This window comes from Girardinichthys multiradiatus, chromosome 7, assembly GCF_021462225.1.
Source record: "Girardinichthys multiradiatus isolate DD_20200921_A chromosome 7, DD_fGirMul_XY1, whole genome shotgun sequence".
NCBI classification, from domain to species: Eukaryota; Metazoa; Chordata; class Actinopteri; order Cyprinodontiformes; family Goodeidae; genus Girardinichthys; species Girardinichthys multiradiatus.
In genome coordinates, this window is record NC_061800.1 from 29,030,351 (window position 1) to 29,057,898 (window position 27,548).

Here is a 27,548-nt window from a genome sequence, read left to right on the forward strand (position 1 = left end):
TGCATGCTCAGTATGAGGGATTGCTGCAAAGTCAACGCCAGTGACTGTCTACTGTCTCAACATGCTCATTCAGGAGGAGTGAATGCTGCAAGTCACTGACTGGATGCAATCTGCTGGGTTTCCTTAGATAGAAAAACATTGTATCCAATTTGAATAAATAACTGAATCTGACTGCACTGTTCAATGGTTAGGATTAATTGGAATGTATGTACCTGACTTTTGTGAAGTGCCTTGAGACATGGGTTGTGAATTGGTGCTATATAAATAAACTGAATTGAAATTGAATTGAAATAAAAAAAATTTATGAAAATTCTTATCTATTATAAAGCTGATTTTCAATGGAAGATGAAATATATTTCATAATAATGAGCTAAGAATTGAATATGCATTCAATTATTTCACAATTTCATCGTCACATTAAATCATTATCTATTGTTTATTGATGTAGATACTTATTTTATAATATTTTATTTATTCATGTAATTTTGAACCTCTTGGCGTTGCAAACAAAATACCCATATTCAGTTCCAGAGCCAGACCACTTACCCACATGTAGCAGTGGGGTCTAATTAAATGCTACAGCGGCGTGCCATACCTGCTGACAGCTTACTGCTATAGCTGCAGATCTGGGATCAGAAGTTCGAGCTGTGAAAAAAAAAAAAACCTTTTCTGACGTCACTTTGCTTGAGTCGTTCAGATAGGAGTCTTTCCAATCTGCGGTAACAGACACACTTCACTTAAATCGGACTTAATTATTGGCCGATTTTATCAGCGAACCCTTAAAACCGAGAAAGTAAGTGCACGTTTTTATATATTTTATCGGGTTACTCTGTAATTTGATCTCTAGGTTCCTCATTATATTTGTATTGTGACAAATGTATTTTCTGTCGCCAAAGCGACCTAACCCTCTCCCCACTAATTAGACCAAAAGCATCCTTCTCTGCAGTGATCTCCTTGTTTTTTGTACCGCAGCTAAAGTTTAATATAAAATTAAAAAAAAACCTGATATATCAATATAAAACGTCGTGTTGCGCTAAACTTTGTTTGAAAAATAGCTGTTGTCATGTAGAAATAGTTCCTAAGATACAAACCGTAACTGTAGTAATTATTTAAACGCGGCACCGGTGTGACGGCTTGTCTGATCCAAACAGCAGTCAACTGTCACTGAAAACACGTTTTACCTTACTTCTATCTTGCTGGAAGATGTTATTTCATGATGAAGTTAAATAATGGTAACACAGAAGTCTAAGGAAATAGTTTAAAATGTCCTCGTTTGTATTTTGAGATTTTTTTAAGATTATGCAAATTGAGCTTTTAAGACTAGTTATTATTTACATTGTTATATCTGGCCATACCCATATACTTGATCATATTGTGATGATCAAGTTGCATCATGTTGAGGTTCTTGCATGGATTCAAAGAGTCAATGAACAAAATGTGTTTGTTAGGATTACTAAAATTGTCTTTATTTGCTAAATACCAGGATAATGACAAAGGATTTGTTTTAAAATATTTTCTAACTTTTTCAAATACGCAAATTTAAGATTACCATGTCTATAAGTCATTTGTGAAATCCCAGATGATGGAAGCTTCTGATAAATTCACAGCTTTTGAGTTTATCGGTGGCAAACCTGTAGATGTATTTTAGGGCAACGTTTCACACACACCTCTTCCTTGTGTCATGTCAAATCTAAAGGAATGAGCAAAGATGTTACCTTTGCAAGTCTGGTTCTGAGTCTGTGTTTTCCAGATGCATGAGGATGCAACATCTGTTTTCAAATAATTATATTTAATAGAAGAATAGTAGAAACACCATAGGGAGGTACCGCCATGATGCCATTCAGGAGGGAGATGGGTTCTGTGTCACGGAGATAAACATGTTTTGGTGGGAAACAAAGAGACACTCTGCAACGAAAAAGCCATTACTCCAAAAACTAGCATAAAAAGCCAGATTATAGTTTGCAATTGCACTCAGAGACAAATACCTTAATCTTGTTGATATCCCGGTGTTTGATGAAACTTAAACTGTAGTGTTTGGACATAAACTTTAGCAGCGGTACTCTTCTTAACAAACACTTATACACGTGCAGTATATAAGTGTGTATCATTTACACACTGTCTAATACTTATTTTATGTAAATAGCATCACTGCCTCATTGCATTAGACTTCCAGCAGACCTCGCAGCTTGTGTAGACTTTTTATCCCTGGAGTCTAGATTTGTATCACTTTAGGTAGCTGTTGCCATCTACATTAAGTAAAATTTATCTAAGAACCACTTAAGTAACTACTTTATGATTGTAGCTTCCTCATGTTTTTTAAACTATATATTATCTATCAATAGTGTTAACATAAGGTGTTTGGGTGTAATCACCTCCCTTATATCTTCATGTTACCTCCTCTTTAGGTGAAAGCAGAGTTAATGCTGCACTCGTAAAAAGTGAAAAGCTCACATGCAAAATTCCCAGAATGTTTGAGGTACCTCTCGTAACCGCTGCCCTTTTTTTGTCTTTTTTTTTTTTTTGGTAAGAGGTTTTTGACAATGCATGTTAAATGTGGCTGATTCTCTGTGGTGGAGAAATTCAGCATTTAATAAGCCTAAGTGAAAATGCAACACTAAAATGTTTCTGCTTGGATTGACCTCCAAAAAGCAGCAGTTGTCCATTAATATGCAGTCACAATTAAAGTCTTGCCACCAAAATGGTTGTAGACCCAATCTATGTTAATGAATTTTATCAACCTCTTGAAGGGAGACACATATCTTCTTGAGAATAATCCAGTAAATGGAATCTGCATAACTTATTTTGCAGGATATGAAATGTCCTGCACATCACTGCTGATACGGGTTTGCAAATCCAGTTAATGTGTAGTAATGGATGTCTGTGTGTGTGGCCTCAGCACACTTGCAGCCTCATTGATATGGCAGCAAACATTAGTTGCTGTAAAGTTAATCTTTTATATGGCTTCAGTAGCCAGGGCTCCTGGTTAACTCGGATCACAGCCTTGATGCGTAATGCATGCATCTAGTAGCTGCTAGTAAATCAACACACAGGTAGAAGGTCACTTCATTTGCCTCATATTATTCCGCACACACGTCCTTGTCCACTGCGGACGAAGCGTTGTCATCCCCTCGTGATCTGAGGCTGAACAAAAGGAAGGTGATATGAAAGTTTTTGCAAATAATTTAGCTTTCTGTTGCTTTAACTCCTGAAGCAACGCTTAAAGATTTTGTTTCCTTCTCTGTGGGAGTACTGCATATAAATCAAATCAAACATAGTCCACATCTAGCTGCCGGAATAGATTTATGTGGGTGTAATCACAGCATAAGCTAAAATTAGTGTATGTAGATAAACAATAAAGGTATTTCAGGTACATTTTTAAGCATTTGTTCTTTGCTGAACAGGTTGTTTTTCTCATTTTTGTAAGTTAAAATCAAATGACATATTCCTGTTTTTTGTCCTTTGTATCCTCTGGTTGAACAGGAGAACATGGCGTTTTAACGTCCAACCTTTTTCTTTGGCCTTTACCCGAAGGTGGAGGAAAAAAAAGGGGGCCTGCTAATAATTGTGTTTCACCCATTTTCACCCTGTCTCTCCTGTTCTTACCCTTTCCACAAGTTTGCACTCATTAATCAAAGATGCTCCTCTCCTGCTGGGCTCCAGGTTCATCAATCTGGCAGCCTGCTTTTTGTACTGAACAGAGCAAAAAGCTCTTAACACGCATAAATAAATCTGTGGTCTAAATATGCAAGCCCTGAAGGTTAATGCTGTATAATTTGATGTCCCCCTCTTTGTCTGGTGTGATTGATGTTTTGAAAACATGTGAGGCTTGACTGGAGTTGTGCTTTGTAGGTCAGTGTTGACACTTTATGATTAGGTGAGCTGGAGGGGAAGAGCACACGGGAAGTGGATTATTAGGAATATGTCAGGGAGATTACACTTTTTCACTGTTTAAATTTATCTCTGCCTGGAGATGCACGTTGCTGGGCTTTGTTTAAATCACTGATGCATTGGAGATGAAACTCTACCTTCTGTGTTAATGGGGCTGATGTTCAAAATGCTTGTGGCTCTGTGTGGCACTAATCCAAGCTTTTTACATTAAGGATTTTAGACTAGCTGAGAATGACTGACAGCTGCATTTTACCCCAGTTTTATTCAGTGTTCCATATGTAATGAGTTTAAAGAAAAGGTTTACTCTAGTTCTCTGTAACAGATTCTTAGTTCAGTGAAACATAATTTTATGAAAATAGCAATGCACCCTCTCAGTCTAATTCCATACCCTTAGCGTGTGTAGTTTTAGTTTAGATCATTAGAAACGGGTCATTATGGAGGTATGGATGAAGGGCGTATGGATGGTTCATTACCTTCCGATAGAAACACCTTTTTATAATTAAAACATGTATTATGAAGGATTATGCTGACCAGCTTGATAACAGAAATATTCTCTGCTAGCAAATTCGTTTTAAGTTTTATTAGAAAGAATTATGACAAATACTAAATGCTATTTGCCAACATTCTTGACCATATATATAAATGAGCAGCTGTTATTTCCCTATCATATTATTGCAAATCTGCCTTGGGTTTCAATAAGGTATAAAACTATGCACCTTTTAGCTGGGGGTGGGCAACATGAATGTGAAATTTTACCACTATATTTTGTGGTATTTATTGTGATAATAAAAGTGACAATACACTTTTTTTAGGTAACTGTATGGCTGTGATTGCATGCCACTACTGTCAAAGCCCCTCAAGCACCAATACTGCATCTAAAAAGTATCACTAAACTACACAAAATAATTGCATTTAATCAAGTTTTGAATTCATTGATATTTACTGATGCTCTCATGAAACCAACAGTGCACAAAATATTGAAAATAACAATTTTGGACAATACTGTCAGAACTCATTAACTGGAATTTATTGTTGTCACGATAAATCAAAATTCTTATCATGATAACAACAATTTCACCATAACGATAAATGATACAATAAATACCAAACCCTACTTAAATGGCGCTTCAACATCATCTTTCTGTGCATCTACTACTGTGGATCAGGGTTTTGTGACAGTGACTCCTAAACATATTCTTTGCTGTCCTTAAACCCCTTTGTAACTAATTTGGTGGTATGATATAAGTTCCTGGCTGGTTTCTTGAGATGTTGATTCAACATGTCCATTGAATATTCCTCACCCACACAGCAGGATGCTGCCAACCATGTGAATTTTAGTTGCATTAGACCACAGGCCATGTCCCCATTGATATGTAGACTGATTTCTTAGGATTTTATTTCTGATGTAACACATAAAACAGTTTGTTTGTGGTCTTACCCTAAAATACATCCACATGTGTTCCTCCGTTTAACTTGGATTGTGTGAAATAATTAATCAGAAATTAACAAACGCTTTCATAATTTTCTGGGATTTCCCAAATTGTTTAAAGGCACAATAATCTGTTTATTTATACTAGTGAATATGAAGACCGTAGTATTAAACTGTCTAAAAATAAATCTCTCACATTATTCTGGCAATTGGCAAATAAAAATAATTGTGATAATTCAATTTTCAATAATAGTCTACATTGCATTTCTATGGTCTGTGTACTTTGTGTTCCTTGTTTATTCTATTTTTGGAGATGAATTCAAATTCTGGAAAAGAAACAGAAATGGCTTTTTTTTGCTTAAAAAATATGTGTATGGTTTGTTCTTTGGTTTTTCTGTTTCAAAACAAGATGAGGAAAAAACAAATGATGAGGCGTCCTTCTATATGCCAACATTTTCTTGAAGCTGTCCCAGATAGCTAATGTTAAAGTACTGTATTAGTAAGATCAAGTGTTTGTGTTCCTGTGTTTCAGGTTGACAGCAGCGATGCTGTAAAACTGAAGTATAGTCTCATTCAGTAAGTGTTTGGATACATCAGCAGCACATAATCCAGTTCTGCCTTTTTGCTGAAGTGCTTCTTCTCATTTTGTTTAAAAAAAAAAAAAAATCAATCTGGTTTGTTAAATTGGAGAAAGTAACAGCTGAGTAGAAATGCTTCATTATGCTGAACACCTCATTTTAAACTCATTTCTGTATAGGATTAAAATGTCCAATTAGGTTAAGACTCAAAAAGTCCTCCTTTATGAAATTAGTTTGTGCTGCATTATGCTTTGCTCTCATTTTTTGTGCACCTAATTAATTCACATCTTTCTTTGAATTAGTGTTAAACCTTCAGAGCATATTTAAGTCTCTTGGGGAGAGAAAGAAAACTTTGTTGACCCCAGGGTATTTGAAGATAAATTACTGTGAGCCAACAGGAGTAATTTATGGGGTTAGAGCCACTGTTTGGCTTTGTTTTAAAATTTTATTTGGGTGACTTCCCTTCCCTTTTATACAAATGTGTCTTAGATGCTATTAAAAATGTAATTGTTGCCTCAAGACACAGCGAGTGGGTGTAACAGATTCACTGTATACCAGTTGTAGCACACCTACTCAATCAGTTTTTATTTATTCATTTTTTTTATTTGATTACTGCATTTGGAAATAAATTATAAGGTATTTTCATCTTTTTTTTAAAGCAGTTAGTTTTCCACGGCTGTTCACTGTAGGTATTATGACCACATATTTCAAAGTAATGAATAAGAAGACAACAGAAAATCATCTGTCTGAAGCTTGAAACGAGTTCCTCCAGGGCACTGGTAGAAGATTTCTAGACTATAGTATGTGTGTAGCAGATTAAGACATCTTAAATGTTGTCATGAAATTGATGACTTGTTCACTGCCACTCCTTGAAGTACAGGAAATAACTTTAGCTATTCATGTTACTGACCCTGTTAAGATGCAGATAGGCTAAATCAAATTGTCAAGGGAAAAATGAGTTTCTCCACAGGAATCCCATCATTGTCTAAAGCCAACATTTTCCCTTTAATCTGCATGTGGTAGAGGCTTTGCTATGGTCTAAGACAGGAGTTTTAAATGACTTTCTGCTACGCTTTGAATGAATGAATAAATGAAGAAATAGTCATATGTTACCTAAAATCAATTATTTTACTTGCCCTCACTATTTTATTACCACCAATTTTGGACCAGGCACTTCTTTCGTAGTTGGTGCCCTCTCAGTCTATGTTGGACACTGGTGTCCCAGCAGCTTCATGTTTACAATTTGCTCAAACCTAAGTGGTTCCTGGGTTCCTTAACATTATACATAGTAGGGCTGGGTATCGATTCAAATTTCAAGAATCGATTCCAATTCTCAAGATTTAGAATCGATTCTTTTCAATTCTTATCGATTCGATTCAATCCAATTCGATATTCGATTGCTGCTGTTGAATTTGTTTTAAGCTGTTACCTGAATGACATGACAATGTAGTTCTAAAACATATTAATACTAGTATTATATTATCATTCAACAGTGAATTAATAAAGTAATGTTAGTTAATGGTGGCTGTAAGGATTAAACTATCTTACTGAAGGTAGTAACAGTTGCTATCACAAACATGCTGTAGGGCAGAAAACCCAAACAGATCCAGGGTAGAAAACAGAGCACACCAGCGATATCTACAGCTGCTATTTGGACACTAACCTGGTAAAATATGACAGTACAAATTAACCTTAAAGATGTTTCTGTTAAATACAAATAGACTTTTATTTCAATTGTCAATATAAACAAAACCTGACAACTGAATACGGCCGAATATCCATGCAAATAAAGGCCGCAGTCGCCTCTGTTGGCTTTTGGGAACGTGCAGAATTGGCTGGTAGTTGTAGCGTTTACTGGAGTTTCATCTGTTGCGGCCCGGAGGATGTCTTAGACATGAGTTCCTGGTGATGCCGCAACGTGTGATTCCTGAGGTTGGTCGTATTCCCACAATATTTCACTCCTACTCAGCATGTCTTGCAAATCGCTTTGCTTTTGTCAAGCTCACCTTTGTCCACAACGTCTCTGAATCCGAAATATTGCCAGATAGGGACTTTGAGTGTGCCAGGGCTTGGCTAACATTACCCGAATGGCCCAATGCCATGTTAAAACTCCGTCTTTATGTAAACCCGCGTATGGTGTTGTTGTTCTTCTCCTTATGTTTCTTCTTCTTCCTGTATCGTGGCGGTTGGCAAACAACGTTTTGGTGCATTACCGCCACCTACTGGAGTAGAGCCGTAAATACCGGCTCACACATTAAAGCTCACAGTGGAAAATGCAATTTAAAAAAATCAATCTTTGGTTCTATGAATCGATCTTTAGGAATTAATATGAGAATCGATTCAGAATTGGAAAATCGATTTTTTTAACACAGTCCTAATACGTTGTTTCCTTTCATCTGAAGGTGACTGTTAGGGTCAGATGGGGGGGATTTATACCAAATTGGGTGTTCCAGCTCCACCAAAATCACAAATACACACCAAAACTGGTTTAAGAATGGATACATCTGGCTAACATTGAGCTTCTGGAATAGCTTTTAAAAGCCCCCAACCTAAATCCTATTGAAAATGTATGTATAAACCTGGATCTGTGCCAGGAAACTAAGGAATTTAAAAAAGCTCTACTAATTCTACCGAAAAGAGTGGTCAAATATCCAGCTGGAATGGTGCCATGACCTTGTCCATGACTGCAAAAATGGGAGGTGTACATATATGAGCCTGCACGTATAGTTTTCACCCTCTGGGGGTTAAAAAAACCCACTATAAATTCAAACTTGTGCAACCAGTTCTTCTTTTTACAAAGCACTGAAGTATTGTATTTTATGATTTCAAGTTACAGTTCAAATTATAATTAATAAGGCAAAGTTATGTATCAATGCAGGAGATGGCTGCATGTAAATCTTTGATCGGAACGGTAGGTCAAGTCTGTGGCCTCAATTCTAAGAAAGCTCTGTTGTTAAAGATTTTTATTTTTAAGACTTTCGGAAAAAATCTGTTGCCCAAGGAGACGCTTAACTAATAGAGAGATCCCATATGTTTAGTGTTGAATACATACAAGATCGTTTCCCAAATTCATGTAAGATTTTACAAATGAGTATTTATGCTTGTGACATGACACCTTGTAAAAATCTGTTGTAATACTGTTGGTCTGAACCATGATGAAGCTTTTTGAAGTTGGGGCAGATTTATGACTTTTACATTTGTCATGTTCTCAGCTTTGATTAGTTTTACAAATCCCCTGTATTCCCCCTGACAGATAGGTTAGACTCATTTTCTCAAGTTTTGGAAGAAATTGCATCAAACTGAAGATCTGTTTTGAATTTGTTGACAAAACCAACACTTACTTTCAAATTCTTTAGAAGAATTTGAAAACACTAAATATAATTCCAGAAACAAAATCTGAACAAAATATTTTTTTTTTCTAATAATTTAATATCATTAGTGCTTGTAAAAATCTAGCTGTTCCTTATAATCAGAAGTGAAAGAGTTTTTCTGGCAACCTCCACAGAGAGGATCTATTTTGTCAGCACTCAGACAGATTTGGAGGTGGTGTCAAGGTGAATGCTGAGTTGTAGAATCGTAAGAAATCATAGAGATTCTGACTCTGCGACAGTAAACGGCCTGTGGCAGATGGAGTCTTTGTAAGGGAAGAAAAATGGCAGCTAGGGAGCATCAACACCATCTAACTACCCTCTGGCGGCTATGACCTTCTGAAATCTAAAACACTTGATCACACATTTCACCTCCATAGTTTAACAGCAACACAATGCAATTTATATAGCAAGAGATTTTCTGTAACCTTTGTTAGATATTTGTGGCTCAACCATTTACCAATGTTTACGGAGTTCTCTAGGTTGTTGCATAATTTCATCCTAATTTCTTTTTCTGTAGTACAATATAAACATGATCAAAATGGATAAGAGGTAAGACCAGCTAAAATATCTGGATTTCCATGAAGCTAGTAATAAAATAATATATTTTTATTTACTCGGCACAGCTAAAATTTAACAAAATGATAAAAGCCAAAACCACAGATACACATTTTTAGAAATAAAAGCATGAAGATATACCATATTTCCCCCTAATTTTATTTTTATTATTTTGCTCTTTTGAAAATAAGATTTAATGTTTAATAATTAAATTGGTCTTGTTCTTCAGGGTGAGGAATCTACAACAAACGCATGAGGATTTACAACCTTTAAACTTGTGAAAATGCACAACAATACTATGAAACTAAATTCAATCTTTCCTTTTAATTCTTAGTTATGATCCGTGAAGAGATTCCTCAGGAAATTCGATGTATCTGGTTATTGTTATTTATAATAATCTGACTCCAGACAATCAGTTTGTTTGAAAGGAAATGTTCATAATAATATATAATTGTTCACGCAAATATAATACTTCTCTCACAACACGGTTAATACAAATGTACAAACTCAAACAGCGATAGGCACTCGTTGTTCTTCACTGTAAATCAATTGATGTAAAATATGGAAGGAAATGAAACAAAAAAGAGCAAATAATGCAGAAGCCAAATGACATTGAGACACCAGTTTAATATGTATGTTTCAGCTTGATGGTCAATTTCATTAGCCAATTTCATTGTTATTCACCGGGGGCCTCCCTGCTGTAAAATGAATATTGCATTTCTGCAGACTGCATAATCTGCAGGAAATATTTGTATATGAGCAATGTGTGTGGGAAGAAGCATCGTCCTGGAAATGCAGATTGATTATCATGACACTTTGATCTTTATTTATTCCAAATACAAAACATTTCCTCTTCAGTGATTTTATAAGCTGAAGACGTTAACTAAATGTAAATTTAAAGATTAGCTTTGAGTTCAGTCAGAGGCTTTTGATCAGAAAAACAAAGCAGTAACATTTTAAATGCCACTACAACAAGCTGGCTGGTTAGTGTGAGTTTTAGCAGAATATACAGTAGCAGAATATAATGCCACAGCTCCATTGTCTGCTCTTTTGTGGTTGGAAAGTGGGCTTTGTGTTTTCTTTGTTTCTAGCAGTGCTGTTTTATGTGCATATTCTCTCAGATCTTGTCTTGTTCTTCAGTTTCATATGACTCACATGGGAGGTCGCACATTAACCTATAACTTTTTATAGTTACACACACACACACACACACAAAAAACACACAAAAAGTTTAACTTAGTATTAAAAGACATTATGATGTATAGTTAGCTATATAGACAGCTATAATCCTGGACTTTCATAGCTTTTAAAATAGATTATGTGACAAAGTTTGAGGTGGTAACAGCAGGTTCTAAGAATATTCATCAAGCAATATGCATGTTTATCCAAAAAAATAGTCTGAGGAACCCAAGTGGTTTTCCTACATCTATTGAAATTAGAGCTGCATATACCGAGCCTTTATACAGTGCCTTGCGAAAGTATTCGGCCCCCTTGAACTTTTCAACCTTTTGCCACATTTCAGGCTTCAAATATAAAGATATAAAATTCAAATGTTTTGTGAAGAATCAACAAGTGGGACACAATCGTGAAGTGGAATGAAATTTATTTGATGTGTCAAACTTGTTTAACAAATAAAAAACTGAAAAGTGGGGCGTGCAATATTATTCGGCCCCCTTGCATTAATAATTTGTAGCGCCACCCTTTGCTGCAATTACAGCTGCAAGTCGCTTGGGGTTTGTCTCTATCAATTTTGCACATCGAGAGACTGAAATTCTTGCCCATTCTTCCTTGCAAAACAGCTCGAGCTCAGTGAGGTTGGATGGAGAGCGTTCATGAACAGCAGTCTTCAGCTCTTTCCAGATTCTCCATTGGATTCAGGTCTGGACTTTGACTTGGCCATTCCAACACCTGGAAACGTTTATTTGTGAACCATTCCATTGTAGATTTGGCTTTATGTTTTGGATCATTGTCTTGTTGGAAGATAAATCTCCGTCCCAGTCTCAGGTCTCTTGCAGACTCCAACAAGTTTTCTTCCAGAATGGTCCTGTATTTGGCCCCATCCATCTTCCCATCAATTTTGACCATCTTCTCTGTCCCTGCTGACGAAAAGCAGGCCCAAACCATGATGCTGCCACCATCATGTTTGACAGTGGGGATGGTGTGTTCAGGGTGATGAGCTGTGTTGCTTTTACACCAAACATATAGTTTTGCATTGTGGCCAAACAGTTGGATTTTGGTTTCATCTGACCAGAGCACCTTCTTCCACATGTTTGGTGTGTCTCCCAGGTGGCTTGTGGCAAACTATAAATGAGACTTTTTATGGATATCTTTGAGAAATGGCTTTTTTCTTGCCACTCTTCCATAAAGGCCAGATTTGTGCAGTGTACGACTGATTGTTGTCCTATGGACAGACTCTCCCACCTCAGCTGTAGATCTCTGCAGTTCATCCAGAGTGATCATGGGCCTCTTGGCTGCATCTCTGATCAGTTTTCTCCTTGTTCGAGATGAGAGTTTAGAGGGACGGCCGGGTCTTGGTAGATTTGCAGTGGTCTGATACTCCTTCCATTTCAATATGATCGCTTGCACAGTGCTCCTTGGGATGTTTAAAGCTTGGGAAATCTTTTTGTATCCAAATCTGGCTTTAAACATCTCCACAACATTATCTTGGACCTGCCTGGTGTGTTCCTTGGTCTTCATGATGCTCTCTGTGCTTTGAACAGAACCCTGAGACTATCACAGAGCAGGTGCATTTATACGGAGACTTGATTACACACAGGTGGATTCTATTTATCATCATCAGTCATTTGGGACAACATTGGATCATTCAGAGATCCTCACTGAACTTCTGGAATGAGTTTGCTGCACTGAAAGTAAGAGGCCGAATAATATTGCATGCCCCACTTTTCAGTTTTTTATTTGTTAAACAAGTTTGACACATCCAATAAATTTCATTCCACTTCATGATTGTGTCCCACTTGTTGTTGATTTTTCACAAAAAATTTGAATTTTATATCTTTATGTTTGAAGCCTGAAATGTGGCAAGAGGTTAAAAAGTTCAAGGGGACTGAATACTTTCGCAAGGCACTGTATTCCCAATTAAATCTTGGCATTTCTTTAGCACTAGTTTTTTCACCCCGCATGAATGTGCCTAAAACAATTCCTGGTTCTTACTGTTACGTTTTTTACTTTTTTCTAGCAACTCTTTCATAAAGTTCAGCTTTACGGAGTATTCAGCCTATTATGGTATAGTAAAAACAAAGTATTAATCTATTATTAACCATGATTTTTGCTTTTATTGTAATTTGATTTAAAGAGGACCAATAGTGTTCAATGACTCTTACTCAATTACAGGTTTGGATGAACTCATTTAACAAACTACGTTGAATACAACAATTGTTTTTGAAGAGTGTCCCATATTAAGTTGTTCCGCTAAGCCATAAGATTAATTTTCTAGACCAAAATACAAAGCAATAGACCCAAAATAATTGTATGCCTTTCTTTTTAATAAGGCAAACATGCAAAAACCTTTTTTAATCATTCATATCTACAGTAATTTATTAAAGTCTGACCAGCTTCCCCCATCCCCGCAGCATGATGCTGCCGTGACGATGTTTCACGGTGTTGTTAAAGGTGGTATAGTGTGAGCTTTCTGCCATGCACACCACATAGTATGTCTCATCTTACCAGGGTTTCTGCTTTACGTCTCTACAACTTTCTGTCTGCTGTGTTCCTCGGTCTTCATGATGTTTGTTTGCTACTGTTCTCCAACAAGCCTCTGAGGCCTTCACAGAACAGCTGGATTTATACTGATACTAAATTAAACTTAGTCTGAATTTATTATGCCTTTTTCGGAAGGCTACAGGTTGCCCTGTATTCTATTTCAGGGTATCAGAGTAAAGGGGTCTAGATACAAATGCATGCACAGATGTACACAGATGCATCTCCTTCAGCAAAGCGGTGGACATATGGGCACTAATGCCTTGAAATGAACACACAGCATCTGTTTTTTGCTTCATTTGGCACACTGCTGTCTCATTTACCATTATGGTTACAATGTGATTTTATGTTGTGCTTCTGTGACGGAGACAGAGGAGGGCTGTGATGGTGATGTTTACCTTGATCCTTGCTGCCTTTTAGTTCATCTCGGATATTGGCTGAGGGTTGGAACCACTGTGAGACCCCATGTTTTGTTATTCTTTAAATAATCTAAGTGAAAACTGATGTGCTGAATAAGGTTATTGTGAGCATGTGAGCATGCCATGACGACAAAGCAAGAACCCTGTGCAACACCACCGCAGTGTCCACCCACAAGTGAAACACAGAGTGCCATACTCACAATGTGCCCCCTGACCCCACACCAAGATGGGACAAACTCACCCGGCAAGGGGTCCCTGGCCAGCTGCATGCACCCAGGGCCGGGAGCCCCCACCATGCCCCTGCAATCACACAAACACACCACATCACCACCATTGCAACGACAGCTTAGGGATAAACACCAACCAGCTCAGCTCCACTGTCACCCCTCAGCCCATCCAAATGCCGGTGATTCCACATCCAAAAAGAGGACACAACCCCTCCATGCCACCCTCCAGCCCGCCGTCCTATTTTGTGGATGAGCTAAACCACACTGAGATGGACAAAGACTGAATTATGGCAGTGTAGAAGATGACCAGCAGCTCCTGAGGAAGGTTGTACTTTTTGAATTGCCTCGGGAAGTACAGTCTCTGCTGGGCCTTCTTCCGAACATTGTCTATGTGTGAGGACCATATGAGGTTCTCAGGAACTGCAAGTGGTCCACAGTAGATACAGTGTTGAGGATAGTGAGGGTGGTGTGTTGGGGTGATGTTCTTCGAAAGTCCACCATCATCTCCACGGTGTTGAGTGTGTTAAGTTCCAGGTGGTTCTGACCACACCAGTGTACCAGCTGATCCTGTCTGTATGCAGACTCATCACTGTCCTGGATCAGGCCAATAAAGGTGGTGTCATCTGCAAACTGCAGGAGTTTCACAGACGAGTTCGCTGAGGTGCAGTTGTGTGTACAGGGAGAAGAGTAGTAGGGAGAGAACACACCCCTGTGATGTGATGTCACGGGAAGTCCGTTGTTACCCCTGTTGTTCCTGTTCCTGGCTGTGCTGGAAGTGGGTTAGTGCAATTTATTTTGAAAGTTCCACAAAAGTTCTTATTGGCCTTTTAATGTTGTAACTCATGGCTGGGTACCAACACTCTAGCCAGGGTTCACCTAGAAGACTGCCTTTAAACCATTTTGAGATGTAGGCTGTTGGCTAACAAGGCAGATCTAGTCCTCCTTTATCTTTGGTCTTCTGTAGCGTTTTTAAGCTAATATGCTTGGGTTCTTTCCAAATAAATTTAGTGATGATGGAGTCTAGAGATCTAAACCAGTCAGATGACTGTTTGTTTCTTTGGGATCACTGAGAATAAGTAATTGAATTTTGGCAAGACTACATATCACTCATGGGCAGGGTTGCTTTAATAAAAATGATAGAGATTTCCATCTAGCGAGATCATCTTCCACTTTTTTTAAAAGCGGGATGATGTTTAGTTTTTGCCAATCTGGGAGAAATATTAATACCCAAATATGTAATGTTCCCTGACTGTAGGTGTGTATTAAGAGAACTGTGGAAAGAACAAACAATTGGAAGAACTGTAGATTTTAACCAATTTATAGAATAATCTAAAACTCTTGAGAAAGAATTTATCAACCCAATTAATTACCTGAGAACCCGAGGTTTGCAAATGCTGGAGAAAGTAATACATCATCCGTATAAAAACTTATTTTATGTTCAATATTCATGCATTTGATGCCTTTTAAAGTTTGCCTGATTGCTACCACTAGTGGTTCAATAAAAATAGCAAATAACGAGGGACAAAGTGGGCATCCCTGCCTGGTGCCCTTCTGAAGACAGAAGCTGAAAGATGTTTGGTTATTATTCTGATGCTGTTGGGGAACTAATATTTTAACCAGTTTATGAAAGAGTTTCCAAAACCAAATTCACTTAACTGGAAATTCTTGTTTGCAACCTTAACTCTATCAAATGTTTTTTCTGTATTTAGAGAGAATAAATTAGCCTCAGTATTTTTACTGAAGGAATAGTCTATTAAATTAAGTAATCTGTGTGAATTTGTGGATGAATGCCTCCCTTTTATAAAACCAGTTTGGTCAGGATGTATTATAAGAGGAGTTACCTTTTCTAGTCTTTTTGCAAGGGCTTTACGGATTACTTTGAGATCAACGTTAATACGGTATATGGGACAGTAGCTGGTAGGAAATACTGGGTCTTTGCCAGGTTTTAACAGGAGAGTAATATTTGCAGAATTTAGTTTAGTTAAAGGGCTGCCATTTTCCTCGGGTTTCCTGCAACATTCTGTGGAATATTAGAGCTAAAATATTCCACAATGTTTTGTATAACTGTTGGAAATCCATTTGGGCCCTGAGCCTTTTTATTGGGCATGCTTTTGAGGGCTTCCTTGATTTCAGCTGAAGTCAGTGGTACATCCAAGGCGATCGCTTGACTATTTGATAATTTAGGAAGTGTTACTATATCCAAAAATTGATCAATGTCATTATCTGGCAGGTCTATCTGTGGTGAGTTTAAAGCTTCGTAAAAATCTCTGAAAGTGTTGTTTATTCTTTAAGGATCATAAATTGTATTCCCTGTCGAGTCTTTAACAGCAAATATAGTTTTGCTTTGTCAGTTTGTTTTAAGATTACAGCCAAAAAACTTGGTTCTCACCCTGTAGAAAGGTAACACGAAACAACCAACCAAGATCTTTAAAAGTATTTGTGTTTTATTAAAAGATACCAGTCTGATTGTTTTTTTTTTTTTTTTTGGTCCCTTAACATTCATTTATATTAATCACCACAACTTTCTCAGCTATATTTGTGAATTGTTGTTGTTGGATGGAAGAACTAATACCAATAGAATTTAGCAAAAACATCATAACACAGTAAAGTTACGATCCTGGACCTAACCTGATGTTACGGCCCAAAAAAGAAATAAAGGGTCACAACATAGGAGGGCATGGAGACAAGATACTACTTCAAACATTCACATTATTGATTTCTTGAGAGAGAGAGAATGTGAGCGAGAGCATGAGAAAGGGACAGGCAGAGCGTCCAAAGTCCAGCCTATTTATAGGCTGGCGGAAACTAGCGTTGTAAAAAGGAAATTCTCAAAAAATGCAAGAAAGGGATTTAACCAACACCAAACAAAAACAGTAGAAAATAGACCAGAAATACAAAAGAACAAATCAAAATAATAATCATAATAATGTGTGCCCGGAGCCCATAATACTGAATATGTCGACATATTTTTCTATCTAAGGAGATAGTACACAAAAAAAGAACCAAATTAAGCACAAGCTGAGTTCAATGTCACCTGCCACACCCATGCCTGCTTACTGCCAAAGTTGTAGAATCAAGAAATCTGAATCAAGTATCCGACTGTCAACATGAAATAGGCTTACAGATCCCAAAAGGCAATGCATTCCTGTCCTGATCTAAAGAAATTCAAGAACACGACACAAAGTCATTGACATCTATCAGTTTGAAAAGTTTAAGTATGACAAAATGCAGCAACAAGAAATCCATGAAAGAGCAATAGTTTTTTTTTACTGTACTGCAAGATGTAATTTTGGTTTTAAAAAATCCATTATTGTTGTAATGCATCAGAAGGACAATGAATGTGTATTTCTTTTATCTGCATATTTTCTTCTCTTTCATTTATAAGTGTTAACTGAATTGTGTTCAATAGACATGGACCCTAAAAAGTGGCCGGCCCCACCACCTTCTGCCCCACCCTCCTTTCAAAAGGTCTCATCTGTACCCAGTTCATCTCCTGCTCCACCTCAAACAGTCCCAATCAAGTACAGTCCAGTGCCTGGTCCTGAAGACAGGATCCCTGTTGTTATCTTAGGTATGTGCATACTAAACAGCAGGTTAAAAATCAAACATGCTGTACTGCAAACCTGGTTGGCAAACCTTACCCACAGAGATGTATTTTCAATAAGTTTTAATTGTATGTATCATTCATCTGACTTTACAGAGCATACTTTATACTTGTACATATCTGTAAATCTTTTCAAAGAAGGAAAGCTATTTGGAGAATTCAGCACACTACGTTCTGTAAAAACAAGCACACTAATTTGACAATACAGTAAGCACTTCTAGTGTCAACATAGCAATTAACGAACGGCAACTTTTTAAAAACCAGCACAGCCCCTTGTGGATTTTTTTAGCTCCATTTTATCTTTTGTGATTTAACATGCCTGTCAGCCCCACTCTGTTTATGCAGCCACTGGCATCTCTTGTTTTCTCTGAATACTAATTGTGGCCAAAGCCATTAAGTACTGGGCAGCAGTGATGCACACACTGTCAGAGTGCCCATAACCACGGAATAATGTGCAGATTTACATACAAGGGTTTGTCTTCCTTTTTTCCTTCATGGTAAGATGCCCCTAAATCCCTTTTTTTTTTTTTTTTTTTGCTGTCATAGGAAAAAACATGGACACGTATAAATTATTCATGTTTATACAGGTCCTTCTCAAAATATTAGCATATTGTGATGAAGTTCATTATTTTCCATAATGTCATGATGAAAATTTAACATTCATATATTTTAGATTCATTGCACACTAACTGAAATATTTCAGGTCTTTTATTGTCTTAATACAGATGATTTTGGCATACAGCTCATGAAAACCCAAAATTCCTATCTCACAAAATTAGCATATTTCATCCGACCAATAAAAGAAAAGTGTTTTTAATACAAAAAACGTCAACCTTCAAATAATCATGTACAGTTATGCACTCAATACTTGGTCGGGAATCCTTTTGCAGAAATGACTGCTTCAATGCGGCGTGGCATGGAGGCAATCAGCCTGTGGCACTGCTGAGGTCTTATGGAGGCCCAGGATGCTTCGATAGCGGCCTTTAGCTCATCCAGAGTGTTGGGTCTTGAGTCTCTCAACGTTCTCTTCACAATATCCCACAGATTCTCTATGGGGTTCAGGTCAGGAGAGTTGGCAGGCCAATTGAGCACAGTGATACCATGGTCAGTAAACCATTTACCAGTGGTTTTGGCACTGTGAGCAGGTGCCAGGTCGTGCTGAAAAATGAAATCTTCATCTCCATAAAGCTTTTCAGCAGATGGAAGCATGAAGTGCTCCAAAATCTCCTGATAGCTAGCTGCATTGACCCTGACCTTGATAAAACACAGTGGACCAACACCAGCAGCTGACACGGCACCCCAGACCATCACTGACTGTGGGTACTTGACACTGGACTTCTGGCATTTTGGCATTTCCTTCTCCCCAGTCTTCCTCCAGACTCTGGCACCTTGATTTCTGAATGACATGCAGAATTTGCTTTCATCCGAAAAAAGTACTTTGGACCACTGAGCAACAGTCCAGTGCTGCTTCTCTGTAGCCCAGGTCAGACGCTTCTGCCGCTGTTTCTGGTTCAAAAGTGGCTTGACCTGGGGAATGCAGCACCTGTAGCCCATTTCCTGCACACGCCTGTGCACGGTGGCTCTGGATGTTTCTACTCCAGACTCAGTCCACTGCTTCCGCAAGTCCCCCAAGGTCTGGAATCGGCCCTTCTCCACAATCTTCCTCAGAGTCCGGTCGCCTCTTCTCGTTGTGCAGCGTTTTCTGCCACACTTTTTCCTTCCCACAGACTTCCCACTGAGGTGCCTTGATACAGCACTCTGGGAACAGCCTATTCGTTCAGAAATGTCTTTCTGTGTCTTACCCTCTTGCTTGAGGGTGTCAATAGTGGCCTTCTGGACAGCAGTCAGGTCGGCAGTCTTACCCATGATTGGGGTTTTGAGTGATGAACCAGGCTGGGAGTTTTAAAGGCCTCAGGAATCTTTTGCAGGTGTTTAGAGTTAACTCGTTGATTCAGATGATTAGGTTCATAGCTCGTTTAGAGACCCTTTTAATGATATGCTAATTTTGTGAGATAGGAATTTTGGGTTTTCATGAGCTGTTTGCCAAAATCATCCGTATTAAGACAATAAAAGACCTGAAATATTTCAGTTAGTGTGCAATGAATCTATAATACATGAATGTTAAATTTTCATCATGACATTATGGAAAATAATGAATCTTATCACAATATGCTAATATTTTGAGAAGGACCTGTATATGCATTCGAAACTTTGTTGTAGCAACTCAGGAAACTGAGTGTTGTTGCAAGGCCACATGTCGATCAGATGGCAATCTTGGAGACACAGATATGCATTCAGTTCCTTTAAGGGCCAAATAATTGTTTCCAAAGAGGATTCTTTTGTGACAGACCTCCATGTTCCCTGTAAAAACAAATGTGTTTACAGCTGCAGCATCTCTTGTGTTATGAAAAACAGTTGGAAAGATAGACTGGTATCATTCTTCGATACATGTGGTTACAATAATTCAGCTGTATGTACCGTAAAACAAACCCTCACTAGACTGTTAGTGCACCGATTATTTGTAGCCGATTTCAGAGTGTGATGTGAGCATTCATTATTCTTTTTAGTAGCAGCTGGTGTGACGGCGCACCGTGTGTAAGAGAGGAGTTGCTCTTAAGCAAGATTTCTCTGTTCTAAACAAAACAGTTTTTTATAGAGTTGATATTGTGTTGATCAGCTTATATTAGTGATTAGCTCAGTTAGCTAGCAGTAATAAAACAGTGGTCTGTGTTTTTTTTCCTTAGAGAATTTGGACCCTTACCTTAACTCTGAATTTTCTAAATGGCTGCCAACATTTTAGAAATATAGCGTCTTCCATAACAGACAGGCTTCTTACATATCTGTGCTTTCTGTTTTATTTTTAGCAACCTCACTGATATTCAAAATGACTAACTTTGAGTCTTCTTCCCACATTTACAGCTGAGGGAAGAAGACTTCAGATTACTGACTTTAATATGACCCAGTAGTGCTGAATTGTGGTCTATTTCACTGATTGGAGAAAGCCTGTAATTTTAAGTTTCCAACCAGGTGGTCACCAATCAGGACTGGTCAAGCCAAAAACTTTCCTGTTCTGTCATCAGATTTTGCTGCAGGACAAGGATTTGTCAGGGCATGCCTCAAAACATATGTTGCTATTTCTGCATTTTAATACTGTGTTTTTTTTTTTTTTTAGGTCAGACATACCAGACAGTAAGTGAACTACCAAATATGCACAGCTGTCCTACTTTTGGCCTTTTCACATCAAGTTCAAGTAGCTCTGAGTTTGGAGACCAAGCAAATCTGGGTTTATCTACATTACCTATGCACACACAGTTGCAGGCATTTTCAGGTAAGGACTCTTAAGGAGTAATGGAAAATAATCGTTGTTATTTATGGTGATTAAATATAAATATGTGCAATTAGGCATGGGGTGGTGCAAGAGTCTTATGGTATAATAAGAAAAAATACTATAGTTTTGTATTATTTAAAACATAATTCTGAACAAAACTGTATAACATGGTTTTATTGGGTTATCTTGATAGCAGAAAACGGTCCATATTGATGTAGTATGGCGACAAAAGCAGCAAAAGTCTTGTTTTAGATTTTTTCATAAAACCGCAAAATTTATGTTCAGAGTTAAAGATGTAGATGCCCACATAATAACCCAAAACTGAATAAAATATTTTGTAGAAAGTCTCCACAATCAACATATTTACAATTATGCAACAAATGCAAATCAGTTTGTTATGAAGTGATATTTGGTATTACAAATTTTACATGAAGTTATGCTTCATCAAGTCAAGTCTTCTTCTGTTTGTTGACTAGATGGATGAATAGATGCATACAGGTCCTTCTCAAAATATTAGCATATTGTGATAAAGTTCATTATTTTCCATAATGTCATGATGAAAATTTAACATTCATATATTTTAGATTAATTGCACACTAACTGAAATATTTCAGGTCTTTTATTGTCTTAATACGGATGATTTTGGCAAACAGCTCATGAAAACCCAAAATTCCTATCTCACAAAATTAGCATATCATTAAAAGGGTCTCTAAACGAGCTATGAACCTAATCATCTGAATCAACGAGTTAACTCTAAACACCTGCAAAAGATTCCTGAGGCCTTTAAAACTCCCAGCCTGGTTCATCACTCAAAACCCCAATCATGGGTAAGACTGCCGACCTGACTGCTGTCCAGAAGGCCACTATTGACACCCTCAAGCAAGAGGGTAAGACACAGAAAGACATTTCTGAACGAATAGGCTGTTCCCAGAGTGCTGTATCAAGGCACCTCAGTGGGAAGTCTGTGGGAAGGAAAAAGTGTGGCAGAAAACGCTGCACAACGAGAAGAGGTGACCGGACCCTGAGGAAGATTGTGGAGAAGGGCCGATTCCAGACCTTGGGGGACCTGCGGAAGCAGTGGACTGAGTCTGGAGTAGAAACATCCAGAGCCACCGTGCACAGGCGTGTGCAGGAAATGGGCTACAGGTGCCGCATTCCCCAGGTCAAGCCACTTTTGAACCCGAAACAGCGGTAGAAGCGCCTGACCTGGGCTACAGAGAAGCAGCACTGGACTGTTGCTCAGTGGTCCAAAGTACTTTTTTTGGATGAAAGCAAATTCTGCATGTCATTCGGAAATCAAGGTGCCAGAGTCTGGAGGAAGACTGGGGAGAAGGAAATGCCAAAATGCCAGAAGTCCAGTGTCAAGTACCCACAGTCAGTGATGGTCTGGGGTGCCGTGTCAGCTGCTGGTGTTGGTCCACTGTGTTTTATCAAGGGCAGGGTCAATGCAGCTAGCTATCAGGAGATTTTGGAGCACTTCATGCTTCCATCTGCTGAAAAGCTTTATGGAGATGAAGATTTCATTTTTCAGCACGACCTGGCACCTGCTCACAGTGCCAAAACCACTGGTAAATGGTTTACTGACCATGGTATCACTGTGCTCAATTGGCCTGCCAACTCTCCTGACCTGAACCCCATAGAGAATCTGTGGGATATTGTGAAGAGAACGTTGAGAGACTCAAGACCCAACACTCTGGATGAGCTAAAGGCCGCTATCGAAGCATCCTGGGCCTCCATAAGACCTCAGCAGTGCCACAGGCTGATTGCCTCCATGCCACGCCGCATTGAAGCATTTCTGCAAAAGGATTCCCGACCAAGTATTGAGTGCATAACTGTACATGATTATTTGAAGGTTGACGTTTTTTGTATTAAAAACACTTTTCTTTTATTGGTCAGATAAAATATGCTAATTTTGTGAGATAGGAATTTTGGGTTTTCATGAGCTGTATGCCAAAATCATCCGTATTAAGACAATAAAAGACCTGAAATATTTCAGTTAGTGTGCAATGAATCTAAAATATATGAATGTTAAATTTTCATCATGACATTATGGAAAATAATTAACTTTATCACAATATGCTAATATTTTGAGAAGGACCTGTATTTCGCCTTTATGTATGACAAAACTCCCTTGTCTACTCAGAGCTGTGGCGGCCTACAGAGATGGATAACAGCAGAGCTGCAGCCCTCTTTCACCCTCTTCTCGGTCTGCATCCTTTCTTTGTACCAGCCTTCCAGACCCATAATCCTGCTGATTCACAACTCAACATCTCAGGTAAAAAAAGGACAATAATCCAAGTAAATGGTAATTCCATAAATATATATTAAGCAATATCAAGCAGTACTGAAATGTAAATTAAACCTTGATCACAAAAAAATTTTAAAGTTTTTTTTTATTGTTGATATTTATTATCATTAACACTCAAAATTAACCTTGCTGGGTATCAGTGTGTTTGGTTCACATTGCACATGCTGTCCCTGATTAACAATTCTGGTTTGTGCAGGAGTAAACGGATGGAGCACTTCCTTACCCGATAAGATCTTGAACATCAGTCAATTACAAGCTAAAGAAAAGGAGAAAACTCAAAATAATTTAAGTTGTAGTCAAAAGAGCTTCGGTGATCATTTGCAAAATCAGACAACCATTCTGACCGCGAAGGGAAAGGTGTGTATTAAATTAGGTTAACTTTTCTATTATTTACCTTTTCAGGATAAGGTGTTTCTAATCTTTTTCCAATCTTATTTTCTTTAAGGATCTCATGAAAATACAGCTAGAGATGCCTAGATTAATTGGCTCTCTGTCAGGATCCTTGTCAGAAAGCTCCAGTGAAGAAACCACCAGTGATTCTGACAATATGGAGAAAGATGAAGAGGATCTAAGCAGCAACAGCAATGAGTCTGATTCTGAAAAAGAGATTCCAGTTAAAAAGAAAGTCAGTGTAACTGTGGCTGTGTGTGACTGTGGCTTTCATACTTTTTTGTCCAAACTAAACATTTTGCTCAAGTACAGTTTGCTGCCAAAGGGTTAAAAATGTCCAAATATAAATCTGATAAGTGTGACCCTTTGAGCCAATACTTTGTAGAGTCATCTTTTGCTGCAAGTCTTTTTGGGTTTTTGCAAACCTAGAAACTGAAATTGTGCCCATTCTTTGCAAAATAGCTCAAGCACAGTCTTATTCGAGGGAGAGTGTCTGTAAGGATCAAGAATCATGTCTTGCAACATGTTTTCAGTTCAGTTTGAGTCTGAACATGAATATGGTTTCATCAGGGGTGAGCAACTCTAGTAATGAAGAGACACCTTCCTGCACATTTCAGATGTTTCCATTGTTCAACCGACAGTACCTGCATCAAACGTTTGCCCATTTTGAGGCCTCTACAGAATTTGAGGATATACTGAGAATGTACTTCAGCCACTAGTTCTTCTGTGCTGAAGAAGGGACACATCTGAAACACAAAGGAGACTGGCTCCTGAGTACTGGCAGCCTTGATCTAAACACTTCTATTTTAGTTCAAGAAGTCTCAACTCTTCTGCAAGCATCTAACAAATGTTCTTCCTGGATAGTTCCACCCATTGTCCTTCAAACTCTGATCAGTTTCTCGATCTATGCACAGGAAAATCATCCCTGCAGCATGACACTTCCACCACCATGTTTTCCTACAAGGATGACCTATTGTGTTGATCTGTCACATAAAATCCCTATAATATGCTTTAAAGTTTGTGGTTGTAATGGGACAATATTTAGGGTGTATTCACACTTTTGGTCGGCTTTAAACGGACCAGAGTTCGTTTCCCCCCTTGGACCTTTTGTGCTGGTGTGAATACACTCAAGCGAACCCTGGTCCGGACCAAACAACCGGACCGAGACCCACTTTTTGAGGTGGTCTCGGCCCGCTTCCAAACGGACTCTGGTGCAGTTCGCTTATGGACTGAATACAAACCGGCCCCGATCCGAACCAACTACAAAAAGCGTATGTCTCTTTGGACATAAAAAGTCACCGTAGCTGGTAGCAAAGGTGTGTGTTGTAAGGTAATCATACCTGATAAGCTGTGTGTTGCTTAGCAATGCTACTGGCTTGTTGGGACAAGGCACGTAGAGAACGTCAGCGTTCAGAACGCATTCTCCGACGGGGTTCCAACATTATAAATGTAACGTCTCAAAGTCTGTGTTGAATGAGCTGCTCTTCACCCTCACAATAGAATTGCAGCTGTAATGACGGCACAAATATGCAGAACAGAGGTGCTGCACGCAGCGCGTCTACAGTTGTTTTCCTAAATTTCTGGGTCTGTGCTCTGTCCTGCCCCCGTCATTTCTGTCCAGTGGGAACAATGATCGTCATCGCTTTGTTTACAAGTAATAGTTCACTTGCAAAAAGTAAAATGTGAAAATAAAACGCACCAAATGAAAAAAATAAAGTTCGCTCTCGGTCTGGACCAAACAAGCGGACCAAAGGACTTACCTGGTGTGAATACAAGTTAAACAGTGGGAATATTTTCGCAAGGCATTGTATTTCTTACTGAATAATGCATTGAGAAATATAGCTGAAGTGAAGGCACAAACCTTTGCACAAGTGTGTATGATAATTTCATAAGTGCTCTGGATTTGTCAACAATCACGCTGAGTTGGTGGGTGGAAAGCTGAAAGCATGTGTTAGATGACAGAGCTGCTAGTGTAAGAATCTCGCAGCAGGAGCTGACATGATGTTCTGTCTTTTTCTTGTTTTCCTCCCACTCAGCATCTGACACCCAACGCTTCTGAGAGTAAAGAGAAGGGACCTTTTGCTGGTGATGAAAATGCTTGTCAAGAGAGTCTTTGTCACAGTGTTCCTGTGACTTCTTCCGATCGGCTTCAGTCCCATTCTCATCCTTTTGGTCTGCCTACTTGCACAACACTGTTTTTTCAGAGTGCCAGGCCTGCAGAGCAGAAGAGCCAGCAGCATACCAGTGTCATACATCCCACTGGACTGGCTATCGACAACATTTCTTTAGCACAGTCCCACAGCAAGGCCTGCCGTTCACACTCCAACCCAGACCCAAAGCCAATTCTGTCAAGATACAAGTCCACCCAAACACCTCCAAGGCACCAAATTCCTTCATCTCTTCCAAACCAGAGAGCCACTTCTAAACATCTTTGTGCTGGTTTGCTCAAACCTCTCATAACCAAACCATATACTCTGTTGGCCTCAGAACAGTCCTCACATGAGTGTAAAGCTTTGCTGCCACAAAGCAAGATGGAACACCCTGTCGACTGCATTAAAGACAGTAACAAAAATTCCCCATATGAAAGCTTGTTGCACCTGGAAAAAAGAAAAAAGAAAAAGGTGAGTCCTTGTTCTTTTTGTTTTTATTTGTGCGTCCTTTAAGAAGCTAATGTTCTGTTTAGAATTACAGAGTGCTCGTCTGTTTGTGCCTTCGTTGTTTCACCCACATGTTATCAAATTACAACTGTCATCTTAGTAAAAAGAGTTTAATTCACATTCAGACAAACACAATTATTTCCAGTTCAATCATATTCCAATTCAAGTACATACAGTGCAATACAGTTCTAAATATGGTACAGAATAATCAAACTTGATATTATTGAAGCAGGGGTGGAAAACTCCAGACCTGTGTCCTGCATATTTAAAATCTTTGTTACACGTAACGCACCTCAATCAAGCAAATGGTTCATTAAGAGGTTGCTGCTGTACCTCATGTCATGCTGAGGAAGTTATTAAGCTGCATAGTTTGCATGTGTTGGAGCCGAAGTATACCTAAAACATACAGGACACCAGCTGGATGGCTGGAGGTGGCCTCTCCCTTTTTTAAAAAGGTATGAGATGATGAGCCCTGATCACACATCAAGCACGTCAAGTGACCTCCATTTAGCTTTTAGAGATTATTTAATAAAAATAACATTTGTTTTTGTTTGAGCAGTTGAGATGTGGAACTGTTGGTTGGCTTTGGATTATTGTCCTCCAGCAAAAGTACATTTGAGCTTAAGGTCACAAACTGATTATTTTCCAGTATTTTCAGCTAAAAGCAATATTCATGATTCTATCAGTTGTGGCCCGCTGTCCAGGTGCAAAAGGAGCATAGCAGCCTTGAACTATCACACACAGGGTTGGGTTGGGTTTTTTTTTTTTGCTCATTAACAATTAATTCATTAAAAGCTACATTTTATACTTAATCAGCTAATCTGATATTAAAATGTGGTTGATGATCTAAAACTTGTAAGTGTAACAGGAAAAAAAAGACAAAACAAGTAATGTGGAAGGAAAAAAAAACCTTTTGCTCACCTCACAATTTTTTATTGTGAGGTTCTTAAATGTGGGCTGCACGGTGGCACAGTTGGTAGCACTGTTGCCTTGCAGCAAGAAGGTCCTGGGTTCAATTCCCGGCCTGGGGTCTTTCTGCATGGAGTTTGCATGTTCTTCCCATGCATGCGTGGGTTC

General features: G+C 38.5%; 1 protein-coding gene across 9 annotated transcripts in view; it reads left to right on the forward strand.

The window, feature by feature from the left end:
• The first annotated feature begins 637 nt into the window (after positions 1–637).
• LOC124871835 (bromodomain adjacent to zinc finger domain protein 2B) overlaps positions 638–27,548 on the forward strand; it is a 56,767-nt gene continuing 29,856 nt past the window's right edge. For 4 of the 9 annotated variants that reach the window (XM_047371424.1, XM_047371426.1, XM_047371425.1 and 1 more), the window contains exons 1-8: positions 642–793; positions 5,850–5,893; positions 17,594–17,755; positions 20,961–21,116; positions 23,260–23,391; positions 23,621–23,781; positions 23,870–24,049; positions 25,851–26,435. In XM_047371424.1, coding sequence (XP_047227380.1) covers positions 17,596–17,755; positions 20,961–21,116; positions 23,260–23,391; positions 23,621–23,781; positions 23,870–24,049; positions 25,851–26,435 — 1,374 coding nt within the window. In that variant the 5' untranslated portion in view covers positions 642–793; positions 5,850–5,893; positions 17,594–17,595. Of the gene's footprint in view, positions 794–5,849; positions 5,894–17,593; positions 17,756–20,960; positions 21,117–23,259; positions 23,392–23,620; positions 23,782–23,869; positions 24,050–25,850; positions 26,436–27,548 lie in introns of all 9 variants that reach the window. The other 5 variants (XM_047371418.1, XM_047371420.1, XM_047371423.1 and 2 more) reach the window with 3 other exon arrangements.